Source organism: Bos indicus, chromosome 28, assembly GCF_029378745.1.
Source record: "Bos indicus isolate NIAB-ARS_2022 breed Sahiwal x Tharparkar chromosome 28, NIAB-ARS_B.indTharparkar_mat_pri_1.0, whole genome shotgun sequence".
Lineage (NCBI taxonomy): Eukaryota > Metazoa > Chordata > Mammalia > Artiodactyla > Bovidae > Bos > Bos indicus.
Window position 1 is genome coordinate 44,668,308 of NC_091787.1, and position 14,818 is coordinate 44,683,125.

Below are 14,818 nucleotides of genomic sequence, written 5' to 3' on the forward strand. Positions count from 1 at the left end.
CTGGGCTCCAAAATCACTGCAGACGGTGACTGCAACCATGAAATTAAAAGACTCTCACTCCTTGGAAGGAAAGTTATGATCAACCTAGATAGCATATTCAAAAGCAGAGATATTACTTTGCCAACAAAGGTCCATCTAGTCAAGGCTATGGTTTTTCCTGTTGTCATGTATGGATGTGAGAGTTGGACTGTGAAGAAGGCTGAGCGCCGAAGAATTGAAGCTTTTGAACTGTGGTGTTGGAGAAGACTCTTAAGAGTCCCTTGGACTGCAAGGAGATCCAACCAGTCCATTCTGAAGGAGATCAGCCCTGGGTGTTCTTTGGAAGGAATGATGCTGAAGCTGAAACTCCAGTACTTTGGCCACCTCATGCGAAGAGTTGACTCATTGGAAAAGACTCTGATGCTGGGAGGGATTGGGGGCAAGAGGAGAAGGGGACGACAGAGGATGAGATGGCTGGATGGCATCACTGACTCGATGGACGTGAGTTTGAGTGAACTCCAGGAGTTGGTGATGGACAGGGAGGCCTGGTGTGCTGCGATTCATGGGGTCGCAAAGAGTTGGACATGAGTGAGCGACTGATCTGATATGATCTGATCTGACTAGCTTTGTTTGTAGTAATGCTCCCGAAGGCCAACTTGACTTCACTGGATTTTTCTTTAGTTGGCTAAAATCAGTTTCAGCAACTTAGAAACATAGACTCATAAATGAAACAACTGGTTTAACTGCCAAACTCATCTTTATTTGATAGATGAGCAGATTTAGGACCAGAGAGGAAAAATGAATTGCCCAAGGGCACATGGGTTTTCCACAGAAATGGATCTATAACTCAGAACTAATCATTCCAATGCAGAGGTATTTCTCTCTATTACACTGCCTCACTGCCTCTTATATTTAATAGCCCCTTTCTCCCTGCCCCACCCCAGATGTACACCACCTCTGAATAAAAAGTTTCCCACATGTAGGCTCTGTGATATAACTCAGCCTTTTAGAAGTGGGGGGAAATAAAAGTACCAGGAAAAGGATGCGAGGAACAAGTTCTAGATGAGGTGGCAAGGTTATGCAGTGCAGTGCTACTTAGGACTTCGCGATACAGCGCGGGGCACCGCTCTGGGGCCGCACCGCCTATTTCCCAGCAGTTCCCCATCTCCATCTTGCTATGCAATGTAATTGGCTTCACATTTACATGTAAACAGTAAGTATAATGCATTCACGAGGTAAAAAGTTAAAATAGTTGTGCTGAAAGGTTCAAACTGTGGAGAGCAACTGTTCAGCCAACTCTAAAACGTTCCCTAACCTTAGTCCTTCAGCTGCATTCTACCCTGCACGGGTTCCAGCCTTACCTTTGAGCCTTCCTCTTGGTGGCCTCGAGCCACTGTGCTGAATGAATTTTCAGAGAATCCTTGGAAACAGTTTTTCTGAGCAGAGAAGTGTTGAAAGCCTGATGGATTTTAACAAGGAATGGGCTAAGGAAAGAATGGCAGGTGTGTAAAGGGGGAAACATAAACGAACCAAGGAGAAGGCTGTAGAGGAGCGCAAAGAAAGAGGGGAGCACAGAAAATAGCCACGATTTTCTTAAAAGACACTTTACATGGTTTACCTTCCCCAAATAAGAACGGGACTTGCGTATATCCCTGTGCTTTGCATATATTTAATGTCTAAGTTAAGGTGGAAACAGAAATGACATCCAGGTAATTTGCCTAAAATATGCTCAATTTAAAAAATTAAGTTTGTATCCTCAAAGACACTTTACTAAATCCTAGCTTATTGTAAAGAGTGGCCTCAAATTTGTTAGCATTTTGAGTATGGTATTTTCAAGGGAAAATACAAGATCAATGCAGAGGCTGGTTTCCATTTTATTTCCTTTGCTGCCCTCTAGTGACCACTCCAGGTAATGTAAATAAATGAAGGCGTCCCGCGTCCCAGAAGGCGGCTTCAGGAACGCAGTGCATCCCGTGTCCTTTGCCCAGGCAGCGCCCTCATTGCCTGGAGTGTTTCTGATTGAGCCTCGGAATCTGATCTGCTGATTTGCACCAGTGTTGACACTTAACTCCTCAAGAGCACGCACTGAACGTGTTTCTGGGCCCACTATAAAGGCAGCAGACCCCTGAAAATGACAAGTGGAATTCAACTAAGCGCAAGCAAATAGCTATGAGGCCATCACGAAGAACAAACCCACCGCTGAATGGACGCACATCTGATTACACTGAAGCTAAACGTTCCCCGTGAGAAACGAGCCTTTTCTATAAGAGTTTGCTGCCGTGTATGTACATTGCAGCTCTTGTTACTGTATCTTTGGGACCAGTTCCTCCAAAGCCTAATTTCTAGGTCAAACAGTAAACCCATATATAAATCTGCTAGATATCGCCCAAATCCCCTCTGTAGAGGTTCCAATATTTTGTATCCTCACCAACAAAATGTGAGTTTGGCTGGTTCTCCTTAGCTTGGCCAGCAGAGCAGCGTTCACACTTTTTGATAACATCAATCTGGTGGATAGAAAATGATAGATTCTTGTACTTTTGGTTTGCTTCTGTTTTGACTATTGTTTCAATCAAAGTCTAGTGAGGAAAACAAAACTACACCAAATATTTGAATATAGAAAACTAAATGCAGGTAAAACGTTAAACAAAAATTGGACTAAAAAGGCAAAAAGAAAGCACGAGGAACTAGAGAAAGACTGCAAACTAAATCAGCTATATTAAAACTCTTCATATTTGGAATATATAGAGTGACTTTGGCCTTCAACTGAACCTTGACTTCTCTCCGTGACTCTTGCCCCCAGATCATCATGCTGACCTCTCTCTGACTTACCTGGTCAAACTCTGACACTTAGCCTTTTAATCTCACTGAATTTAGAGGGGTTTCTTATGTGCCACAAGATTGCCTTGAACATAAAGATATGGCTGGGAGGGTTCTCTGAGATCCGAGAAAGATCCTCATCTCAGAAGCTTTGTTTAAGTCAACAAGCCCACCCCCAATCTCTGAATTTTTAAAAATCTGTGCCTGAGAGGTCTCTTGAAAGACTAGAAGGCAGAATGGCACATTAAACAAGCCACTACAATCCTGGCCCAGTTTCTCAAAAACTATGACGTGGAGTCATCAATAGCAATGTATTTTACAACAAAGATAAGACGTAAGAAAAACACAACAAAGTTAATTCATGTATGCTGATGCAAAAACTCTGAATAAAACACTATCAGATTATAACGTTAATAATAAAACAGCACTAGTAACAAAATCCTATTACTTAGTAGGTATACTTTCTAGAATTTATTCAATACATTACCAAGTAAATGGGTCAAAGGAGAAAAATATCAATCACTACCTCATAAAATAATCACAAAAGATTTAATCTTGCTCATATTTAAATTTTGGAGAAGGCAACGGCACCCTACTCCAGTCCTCTTGCCTGGAAAATCCCATGGACGGAGGAGCCTGGTAGGCTGCAGACCATGGGGTCTCGAAGAGTTGGACACGACTGAGCAACTTCACTTTCACTTTTCCCTTTCATGCATTGGAGAAGGAAATGGCAACCCACTCCAGTGTTCTTGCCTGGAGAGTCCCAGGGACAGGGGAGCCTGGTGGGCTGCCGTCTATGGGGTCGCACAGAGTCGGACACGACTGAAGCGACTTAGCAGCAGCAGCAGCATATTTAAATTTTAGACAACACTGCTATGCGTACTTGGTTTTTCTCCAAGGAACACGACCAAGAACTGTATCTCTAGTTTACATCTTTTCTCATCTTTCAGTAGCAAAATTTATGTTTCAAACTGGAGTGGATTATTTTGCACTTATTATGAAAAATGAAGCAAAACTGATTATTTTATCAGATAGGCCCCTGTACTTTATCTAAAACTGACAGAAAGAATTTCTGGGTTATGAGTTTTACTGTAGAACTCTGAATTTAAGAAACAGCTCAATACATTTTTACCTGGAAAAAAAAAAAAAAAAAAGGAAAGGAAATGGATAGCCCCTTTCATCTCTAGGGTGGTGAAAAATCCAGGCCCAATCCTGTTTTGTAGTCCCCTCAGCACCTCGAGTTGCATCACAACCCAGGGCCTTATGTGGCACCTGGACTTCAGAGGCGCGTCCTCTAGCCTTCACCACGGCTGTGGGCGGGGTGTTCACTGTCCAGGATGACTCATCTCTTTGGCATCAGGTGAGGTGGCAGTTCCATCCCCTGTGCAATACGGGGTCTTGCTCTTACAGGTGGGTCCTCTGGGTGCCTGTGCACCATGCTGTCACTGGTCGTCACACACACTCTGCATGTAAGAGGGATGCACACCCCTTTCTCCCGTGTCTGAAGAAAGTGTATAGGTCTCAGGACCATTTTCTAATTCCAGGGGTGACGTCAGCAACCCTGGATTTTCGGATCGCTGTGGTGACTGTGGGGATTTAGGACCATCCTCCCTGGATGAGCGTGTTGTCTGGAGGAACAGGGTAAGAAGGGATGCCTCTGGATCACCGCTGCACCAGGCCTGGCCTGTCTCTTACTGGCCCAGGGCCCTGTGCGTACGGGCACTCGGTCATGTCCGACTCTGCGACCCCATGGACTGTAGCCCACCAGGCTCCCCTGTCCATGAGATTTCCCAGGCAAGAATACTGGAGTGGGATACCGTTTCTTTCTCTGGGGGGGCGGGAATCTTCCTGATCCAGGGATCGAACCCATGTCTCTTGCGTCTCCTGCACTGGCAGATTCTTTACCACTAGCAAGGTCCAGAGCCCCACCAGCCAAAAGATTCATATCTGCACCCCCGCCCCCACCCCCTCCAAAGCGTGACTCAGGGACAGAGCACTGCATCACACTGTCCTGACTCTCAGGGACACCAAATGTCAATAAGGCAGTCACTTGCTGTTCTCTGGGCGGATTCTTCTGTGCTGTGCAGCTTCCACTCTGTCGTGTACCCCTACCTCTCACCATGTCAGGCTCTCCACCTCCACCACAGCCAGCCACACACGAGCCTTGAAAAGATAGCTCAGCTGTGGTAAATGGCTAAGTACCATTTTAAATGGCTAAGTGAATTTTAAAATCTGGATTTCTGGTTTCTCTTGAAAATATCAAGATGTGGCGTACCTGGGCCTGATTCTCTGCATGGCAACAACTGAGTCAGGTTATCCTTTCAGACAGGCATGCGCACTTGAGGTTACAGCGCTCTCCTCACCTCACTCGCTTACACTAGCCACCTGACCTCCACAGGCTTCTAGGGTTTCTATTCCTTGAGTGTACATGCCATCCAAGAGCTGTTTCTTCTTCCCTGTACCTGATGAAAATCCTCCCAATTTGAATGGCAATCAGATGGTATATTCATTACCTGTTTTACTTTCACTTAAAAAAATTTTACCTTTTCTACCAGTTTTTGATAGAAATACACATGGCCAGTACTCAACAAGTATTTTATTTTCTCAGCAGAACGACAGCACCTTCCTTCCGTCATGGGGCCTAAATACCGTTTGTAGCATGCATCTTTGTTTTGAAGACATACTCCCACTGCTGGTGAAAAGTTCAAACAAATACTTCCGTCTCCCTTAGGAACTTACTAGATGGTTCTTGTCCTTTATAGCTGTACCTTTCTTTCAAGAGTACTGACTCAGTCAAAATAATATTGAACTCACCTTTAAATCCAAGGGAGTAATACTTTTGCTGCTGACAATTTTAGATCTAATTCAATAGCTTTCCAGCGTCTGAAGACCTGATAAGTCAATCAGTAAAGTCTAAACATGTCTTTTGTAAAAGATAACTGTGATCACTTGTAAGGCATACTTTATTATGCTTTATTGCTTTAAAAAAAAAAATGAAGGCTTGCGGCAGCCCTGCACCGAGTGCTTCTCAGTGCCCTTTCCCGACAGAAGGCGTTCAGTGTTTCTGGGTCATAGTTCGGCAATCCTCGCAACATTTCAAACTTTTCCATTATATCTGTTACATGACAGGTGATGTTTCATGTTACTGCTATGATTCACCAAAAGCTCAGATGATGGTTAGCATTTTCAGCAATAAAGTATTTTTAATTACAGAATTCCATTGTTTTTTAGACATAATGCTATTGCAGTTAATAGACTACAATATAGTGTAAACACAACTTCACTACACACTGGGAAACCAGATGTCCTGTGGCTCACTTTCCTGCGGTATTTGCTTTACTGTGGTGCTCTAAGGCATGCCTGCACTCACACGACACTGTGAATGTCCTATCGGATCAAACTGCTGTTGACAAGGCCATCTTCCACGACTTGGCGCTCAAATACAAGGCTGTGAGGGAGGCAAAGTTCAAGTCTGAGGCAATCCAAGACAGGCAAAACAAGCGATTCTTCCCGGGCCATCTTAGATGCTGCCTCCTCATCCAAGCAACATCCCAGGGAAAACAAACAGAAGGCAGTGATATGCAAAATACTCTTTAAAAATTTTTATGGATAACTGTCATTAATACAGCAGGATCAGATATGATCAGATATGATTATGAAAGATACAAAAAAAATCAGAAGAATGTTAGCATTTAATAGAAATTAAAACCTGAGCTGAAGGCTGATCAAAATGTTTGATACTTGGCACTGTTCTCATAAAAGATAAGAAACTTGTTTGGTCTTATAAATAAGACAGGTAACTCAGAAAAAGGTAAACTTAGATTTCAAAAAAGCTACAATGCAGTAACACTTGGCTTTTTAAAAACTTCACTATGCTACTGGCAAACATTTACGATAACCAGGGTTATATGAAGCTCTTGAAAGGGGAGGCAGGGAAGCATATAAATTGTAGATTTTTAATTTGCAAGTTGAGATTATTTTGAAGAAATAATTTGGGTTTATTCATTCATTTAGCTCTAAAAGGCTGGCTCAGCTTGTCAGAGCACGAGAGAGAGCTGGAAGAAGTCAAAGACATGAGTATGGACGAACATAAAGCCATCCCAACCTCTAAAGACAGGTGACACAGGGTCACACCATCACAAACGATGCATTCGCAGGGACAGGAGACCTGTGACTGACTCACTGCTCTTTGGCTTCCAGAGTATCACTTACTAAGAATTTGATGAAAAACAGGGAAATTCTCCTCTAATTACTAACTATCTATAAACAGGAGAAACGAACAAAAAAAGCTAACACAAAGTGATGTACTTCACTGACTAAAAATCTGTGAACGTGAATTCATTTTAGTATGCTGAATCTTGAGACATACTTACAAACCAATGGTTAATATACTACAAAACTTTAAAAACATAAAATCTCATCTACGACAGAACTCTAAAACTGATGGAATTAATTTGTCCCTTTTAATTATTCTTTCCAAGGAAAGTCCTGACACTGAGCAGTCACTGGAATTTCTACACTTTTACACGTCATCAAAACATGATTTTTTTTTTTTTGGTCAAAATGATGCAGGAAGCAATTTTGAATGAGATCAAGGAGCTTATGTTCTCTAGAAACACATTTTCTGGTTTTTGTACTGCAGGTTACATAAAAAATAAGGAAGGGTGGACTCATAATTTCTCTGATTCCAATGTCATTAAACTCCCAATGTCCTCATGCTGGGAAAGGATACAGTATTTAAGTACACTATTAAATTTAAAAAATATCTCCAGTTCTAAAAGAAACACTTTTTATGTTTTGCCCTTTCCTCAGCGGAGCCCAGCCGCTGACCTCCTCCCTTTTCCAGCTTTCCAAGACGACAGCGAATGTGTTTTTGCCCTAAGGCTTCTGCCTCGGGTTTTCCGGGGCTTCTCCTCTTCGTGCACCTTCGTGTGCTGCCTGAGGTGTGAGCTCTGGCTGAAGCACTTGCCGCATTCACTACACTGGTAGGGCTTCTCCCCAGTGTGGGTTCTCTGATGCTGAATGAGGTGGGAACTCTGGCTGAAGCACCGGCCACACTCATCGCACTGATAGGGTTTCTCTCCAGTGTGAATCCTCTGGTGCTGAATGAGGTTCGAGCTCTGTTTAAACCTCTCTCCACACTCATCGCATCTATAGGGCTTCTCCCCAGTGTGGACGCGGCGATGCTGAATGAGGTTAGAACTCTGAAAGAAGCTTTTCCCACAGTCCGCACACTTGTGGGACTTCTTTCCAGTATGGATCTTCTGGTGTTGGAAAAGAGTCGAGCTCTGACTGAAGCTCTTTTCACATTCAACACATTTATAAGGTTTTTCATCCAAGCCTCTTCTCAGTCTCCTCAAGCTTGAGTCAAATCGGACAGTCATCCCCCATCTCTGCCGCTGCCGGCCGGTTTTGCGCTGGTTCTCATAGACTTTTCCTTGGCTTGAGCTCCGAGATATACCTCCTTTAGGTTTTCCTAACCGCATGGTGAAGAGCCAAATGTATTCTTAAGACAGTCTATGTCCTTCTTCTGAACGAGTGTTCCACTTCCTAGAGCTACACAGCTCAGAATTTTCTGTATAAAAGAAAAAAAAATTATAGATGATTTGTTAATCATTCAACTTTAACACCTCTTCAGCCCATCAAAATTCATGTTTTTAAATTATGAATGTATTCAATATATATATGAAACAAAGATAATGCTATGGAAAATAATGTGCAAAATAATTCTAATAATTGCAGTGAAAGTCGCTCAGTCCTGTCCGACTCTTTGCGACCTCATGGACTATACAGTCCACAGAATTCTCCAGGCCAAAATACTGGAGTGGATAGCTGTTCCCTTCTCCAGGGGATCTTCCCAACTCAGGGATTGAACCCAGGTCTCCCACATTGCAGGCAGATTCTTTACCAGCTGAGCCAGAAGGGAAGCACAATAATTTCAGAGTCTAAACTTAATAAATACAACCAAATTTACCTTTGGAGTTCTTGTCTGTTGGGACAGGACACAAAAAAGTGATAATATATAATACAAAATTTTGTTGGGCAACAACAAATGAGTATGTAATTCTGAAAGATTAAAAAGTAGAGGCAACATAATATTTTACTGGGAATAAAAAATAGCTCCAAAAGACAATCAAAATTTGGGTAACAGATCATCATTATGTTTTAATATTTGCTCCCATATTAAGCTGATTGTCATTTATGGGTGGCTAATTAGGGTGCCCAAATTAGAAAGAAATGACGAATCATACTACTTTATTAAATATTTGTTTAGCCTTATTTGCTTAGCCATTCTACTTTCACAGCTGTGGAGGACAATTTAGTTCTAACTTTGTAGCATAAATTGTTTTGAATGTTAAGAACTATTCTATAAGGAGTGGAAAGTTTCTGTGAATCTATTCAACAAATACTGGATGAGGAGAATGTCAACAAAGAAATGTTTCATTATTGTTTCTTCTAGATTCCAATGATCCAAGAAAGGACAATTGTTTGAAAGCTTGATACAAGAGGATTTTTTTCTGGGAGGGAAAAATTTCCAAAGAACTTTATTTGACAGTGTAATGAGACAGAATAAAAGGTGGTGGTAAAACACAAGAAGAAGACAAGAAAGTAAGTTTACACGTAAAAATAGTGAGGAATTTTAAAAATACCTAAATGCTGCAAGAATCCAAATTTTCAAATAAATTAATTTCATTTAATTACTTACAAGGTTATTTAAAATTGTGGCCACAAACAAGCACAAACTCCAAATAGGTGACAAATGCGGGAGAACCTAAGACTGCAAAGGTAATACTATTATTGGAACTAATTTCCACCTCCAGTGTCAGCAAGTAGACTTTAAAATGGCAATAATCACCTTGGTCTCTGCATACAAGCTTACAAAGGATATAACTGAAAACAAAAATTATTTCACGGTTACTGCTTTTCCTTCATTATATTGTATAACTGAGACTCCAGCCCTGATAGTGCTGAGATTTTAACTGTGTATTTAACAGTTACATCTGCTGTAATTAAGGTAAGTGCCAGAAAGAGAAAACTGCCCACAACTCAAAATTAGAGAGCACTGCTCATTTCTTAACTTGGTAAATATTTGTGGAACATCTATTTCAAGGAGACATCTGTTAGGTACATGATGTTGGTGTTCAAAAATAGCTATAATGGTAATTATATACTGAAAGAAAAACCCATATTTATTTTTCAATACTATAGAAGGCAGTTCTAGTAAGAAACTCTAATTCAGCTGGAACACTACAGACGAGGAAATCATACAGGTAGCCTGTATGGGTCACTGTGGTATCTATTTCATTCTCAGAGCAGGTTTATGGGATTATCTCCATTCTACTTCCATTTCTAAGGAAAGGGTAGGCATACTTTGGCCAGGTTCCCAGCCCCTAGAAGCCTGACCCCAGAACCTGTACTCGCAGGGGCAGAACTGACTGCAACCCCAACTTGCAATACCAAGTCCAGCGCTCCGACCGATGCTCTGCCAAACTCCATGGCAGTCGCGGGCATTAAGCTAAATTTGAGTGAATGGAACTGTTGGCCACGCGAACCAGCCTGGCTGGAATGTGCTTGCTTTCTCGCCAGTACAAACTGGGACGACAATAAAGCCGCCAGATCATCAGGGGTTAGAAATTTACATGAGTCAACGTCTGTAAATTGCTCAGAACAGCCCTGCGCCACCCAGGCGTTTATTCAATCTGTTTAATCCGGCCACGCGCCTGATGGACGGCGAAAGGAATGCGGCTCAGAAGCCTGGGCCGGTCCTCCTCTGGCCTCAATTCGCCGGGACTCCGGTTAAGGCCTCCGCCCTGCCGAGGCCTCCGACTGCCGGGCCCACCCACCCGCTTCGCCCCCGGCCGCGGGGAGCCCTCGGGGCCTCCCGGGAGCGGAGGCCCGAAGCCGCGCCCCCCACGCCGTTCCCGGGCCGGCGCCGCCCAGCCGCGGCCAGCTCGCGCCCCTGCGGGCTCGGCCCACTCACCGCCGCCGCCCTCGCTCGCTTGCCCCGAGCCCTTCGCGCTGCCGGAAGTGCAGGCCGCGCGGTTAGTCTGCGCCACGCGGTCGCTCTAGGATCTTGGCGGAGTGGCCCTCTATGGTCCCGAGCCCACCGGAAAAAACCGCTCTTCGTTCCTTCCTGTCCTTTTGTTTTCGTCTCGTATCCCTCGAAAGGCGTCGTGTGGCCTCCCAGGAGCGCAAGACCTGTGGCTGTCTCCCTTTGTGGTGGAGGAGCCACCAAAGGCCGGGAGCTGCAGCCAGAGTTTCAGGGCTTTTGGACTCAACACCAGCCCGTTCGACCCCGAGACTTCCTTGTACAAATAGTAATTACTGATTATATGGAGGTACTTCTGGAGAGCCTAAACTATTCCTGATACTTTTGAGTCACCTTATTTAATTATTCCAAAAACCCCCTACAAAATGGGAACGATCATACTCTTCTTAAATTTTTTTTCCTTAAATGTTTTTATTGGAGTATGCTGCTGCTAAGTCGCTTCAGTCATGTCCGACTCTGTGCGACCCCGCAGACGGCAGCCCACCAGGCTCCCCCGTCCCTGGGATTCTCCAGGCAAGAACACTGGAGTGGTGTGCCATTGCCTTCTCCAATGCATGAAAGTGAAATCAGTCGTGTCCGGCTCTTAAGAGACCCCTGGACTGCAGCCTACAAGGCTCCTCCCTCCATGGGATTTTCCAGGCAAGAGTACTGGAGTGGGGTGCCATTGTCTTCTCCTTATTGGAGTATAGTTGCTTTTTTGGAGGCTTCCCCGATGGTTCAGCGGGTAAAGAATCCGCCTGCAAAGCAGGAGACATAAGAGATGCGGGTTCAATCCCTGGGTCGGGAAGATCCCCCTGGATGAGAAAATGGCAACCCACTTAAGTATTCTTGCCTGGAAAATCCCATGGACAGAGGAGCCTGGCGGACTACAGTCCCTGGGGAAATGCAGAGTCAGACACGACTGAGGGACTAAGCACACACACGTAGCTGCTTTACAGTGTCGTGTTAATTGATCACTCATTTTACAGTTAAGGAAACCAGGGCTTAGATTAGCAGTTTGCTCAAGTTGAGACAGCATGTAAGTGGATGGCCACATATTGCAATGTGTCTTTTTGGCTCCAAGTCTGGTGATTTTCAACACACCACGTGTTTTTCTTTAGTAATGACCTCTCCTGGTTTTCATCTCTTGCAGCCAATCGCCTTCTTGTCCCACCTAGCCTGTGCTGGGTCACCTGATCCCTCCTCTTCTTCCTGGGCCCTCCTTTGCCTACAGAACACCTCCAATCTAATGGCTTCAGATACTATCTGTATGTGCTGAAGACTCTTGAACTTGTAACTCCAGTCTGAAGTTGGGATGCAGGTATTACTGAGCTCCAGACTTGTATAAAGTTATTCAATGCCCATCTGCATGTGTGGTATACCCCCAGATGAACTTACTGTATTCACCGAACATGTTACTTCAGCAGTCTTCATCCTGACAGTTGATGGCAACTCCAACTTTCCAGTTTCTCGGGTCAAAAATCTTGATGTCATTGTTGTCTTTTTTTTTCACCCCAAACCCAATTCCAAGCCATCTATAATTCTGTTGGCTCGATCTTCAAAATATATCCAGAATTGAACCACTTTCAACACCTCCACTGCTGTTAATGCCACCAGGCTGCTGTTACCTCCTATCTGGATTATTGCATTGGCTTCCTCTCTGGTCTTCCTACATCTAGTCACAGCCCCAGAGTGGTCCCCTGAAAAACAACTCAGATTATGTCATTCATTTTGTTCAAAATCCTCCAAAGGCTTCCTAAATTCTCAAAAGACTGCTCTTATTAGAGCAAAAGCTCCCCATGTTTCCAGAACAAGAGCTCATAACTTCACAGGGGCACCAAAGCTGTCACGATCTATCTCCTGTTCTTTGTCATATCTGTAGTGCTCAGAACAGTGCTCAGAAGGTAGCAGGCACTCAGCAAATATTTGCTGAATGAATGAATTTATAAGATTTCTCATTGCTCACAAAGTGCTTTTACATCTGTTCTCTGGTCATTCATCTTTATGTTTCTTAAAGTTTCTTATAGTCTCATGAAGCGGGATCCTAGTATCTGTCTTAAAGAGCAATAAAATAAGGCTGAGAGGGAAACTTGCCTGGAATACGTAGTGGGTTGATGGCCGAAGCAAGACTAGATCAAAGGTTCAGATGGAGCCTTCTGCTCTGCAGATGGCAAAGCATGAAACTGTCCTGGACAGGGACTATCAACTCAGTAATCTAGATGACAGCCAGACTGTTAAGATTAAATAAGATAATGTAAGGCACTCAGCACAATGCCTAACACATAGGAAATATGAGGCATGGTTTGTTGTTGCTGAGTTGCAAAGTTTGTGACCCCATGGACTGGAGCATGCCAGGCATTGTTATTTTACTGTTAAATTATCACTACAAGTGGTTCTAGTGGCTGGATGGGAGTAGGGTATGGGACAGTGGACAAAGATAGTTTACGTAAAGTTTCAAGAACAAAAGTGACCTGCTAGGACTGTTTGCTTTATGTGCATTAAAATAGTAAAAATTTATTCAAAAAATTTTACTAGTAAGAGAAGCGTTACTTGCTCAGTTGTATCCGACTCTTCTGCGACTCCATGGACTGTATCCTGCCAGGCTGCTCTGTCCATGGAATTCCCCAGGAAAGAATACTAGAGTGAGTTGCCATGTCCTTCTCCAGGGATCTTCTCAACCCAGGGATCGAACCCAGGCCTCCTGCATTGCAGACAGATTCTTTACCGTTTGAGCTACCTGGGAAGCCCAGTTAAAACTACACTTCCCACGTAAAGGTGGATTATCCCTTTTGCCTGTACCTAAAAACAACTGGGCCAGCTACAGAAGGCCCAGAGATGTGTCAATGAGAGGAGTAGAAAAGTGGATGAAGAAAGATGAATCTTAAAAAGGGGAGAACAGAAGTCAGGAAATAAAGGGCTGTGGGTAGCCAAGAGTGAACAGAGTAGGAGGTGAGGATGGAGAGAGGCAAGAGATAGAAAAGGTTATGGGTTGGAGAGGAGGGGGCGGAGTAAAGAAGAAAAGGAAGAAGAGAGAGAAAGCAGGCAAGGTTTTATGCTCTCGATTTGTCAGTATGATAATAGCCAACACCTACTGAGTGCTTACTAGGTTCCAGGTGCTGTTGGAAGCACTGGCAGTACCTCATTCTGTATCCCTGTGGTGTGATTGTTCCTGAGCATTTGCTCCACCCTTCTTGAGTTTTACATCCCTGCTTAAAGCGGTGTGACTTTCATTGTCTCCTAGTGAATGACTGTCCATTCCACTGATACTAACTTTATATGAGTAGCACTGGCCAGCTGCACGTGTGTGGATGCAACGTAGAGCCCGTTCCAGAAGGAGCTTGGGTCACTGTGTCTCTGCCACCACTCTTTTTTCCCTCTGCCTCAAGAATAACATGTCCCAAGTAGTGGCTGCTCCAGGATGAGAAGGCGTGTGGAGCGGAGCCACGCGAGCACACTTGGCAGCCACGTGCAGTCACGTGAACAGGCCAGAGAAATAAACGTTCTTGTTGTAACCACAGTGTTTGTTGTTACTTGTTACTACAGCAAAGCTCATACACCTTCCACAACCTTAAGGGATAAGAGTTGTTATAGCCCTGTAACAGTGGGAAAAGGGGGCGTGTAGCCTGCCTACGGCCACATGTTCACGAGTGCAGACACTTTGGCCTCAGAGCCTATGCTCTTCGCCCCTACCTAGCAGTATCTGTCAAATAGAATTCCAGGTCACTTTTAAACAGAATAAATGATTAAAATTGATCACACTGGATATTACAGATCCAGTGTAAATATTTACAGATCTAGGGGATCTTCCCAACCCAGGGATTGAACCCAGGTCTCCTGCACTGCAGGCAGATTCTTTACCAGCTAAGCCACAAGGAAAGCCCGGATATTTACAAAGCAGAAAGGAAAAAGGCGGGGAAGGGAGAGGGAAGACCGTACAGTCAGGGCCGCAGAGATGGGCTGTGTTGTCCTAACAGCACATCTTTCTGAGAAAAC

General features: G+C 43.9%; 1 protein-coding gene across 2 annotated transcripts; it reads right to left on the reverse strand.

Moving 5' to 3' along the window:
• Positions 1-5,377: 5,377 nt before the first annotated feature.
• Positions 5,378-10,910, reverse strand: ZNF22 (zinc finger protein 22). Of its 2 annotated transcripts, none has more exons than XM_070781871.1 (2): positions 10,778-10,910; positions 5,378-8,371 (listed from the first exon to the last, which is right to left on the reverse strand). In XM_070781871.1, exon 2 carries the CDS (start codon positions 8,280-8,282, stop codon positions 7,605-7,607), a length of 678 nt encoding a protein of 225 aa, XP_070637972.1. In that variant the 5' UTR covers positions 8,283-8,371; positions 10,778-10,910; the 3' UTR covers positions 5,378-7,604. The 2 variants fall into 2 exon arrangements, with proteins under 2 accessions (XP_070637972.1, XP_070637973.1); XM_070781872.1 differs by lacking the exon at positions 10,778-10,910 and adding an exon at positions 9,503-10,400.
• Between the last annotated feature and the right edge of the window lie 3,908 nt (positions 10,911-14,818).

Bases quoted from the DNA above. Each gene is read 5' to 3' on its own strand.
- ZNF22 (XM_070781871.1), bottom strand. From the start codon at position 8,282: ATGCGGTTAGGAAAACCTAAAGGAGGTATATCTCGGAGCTCAAGCCAA.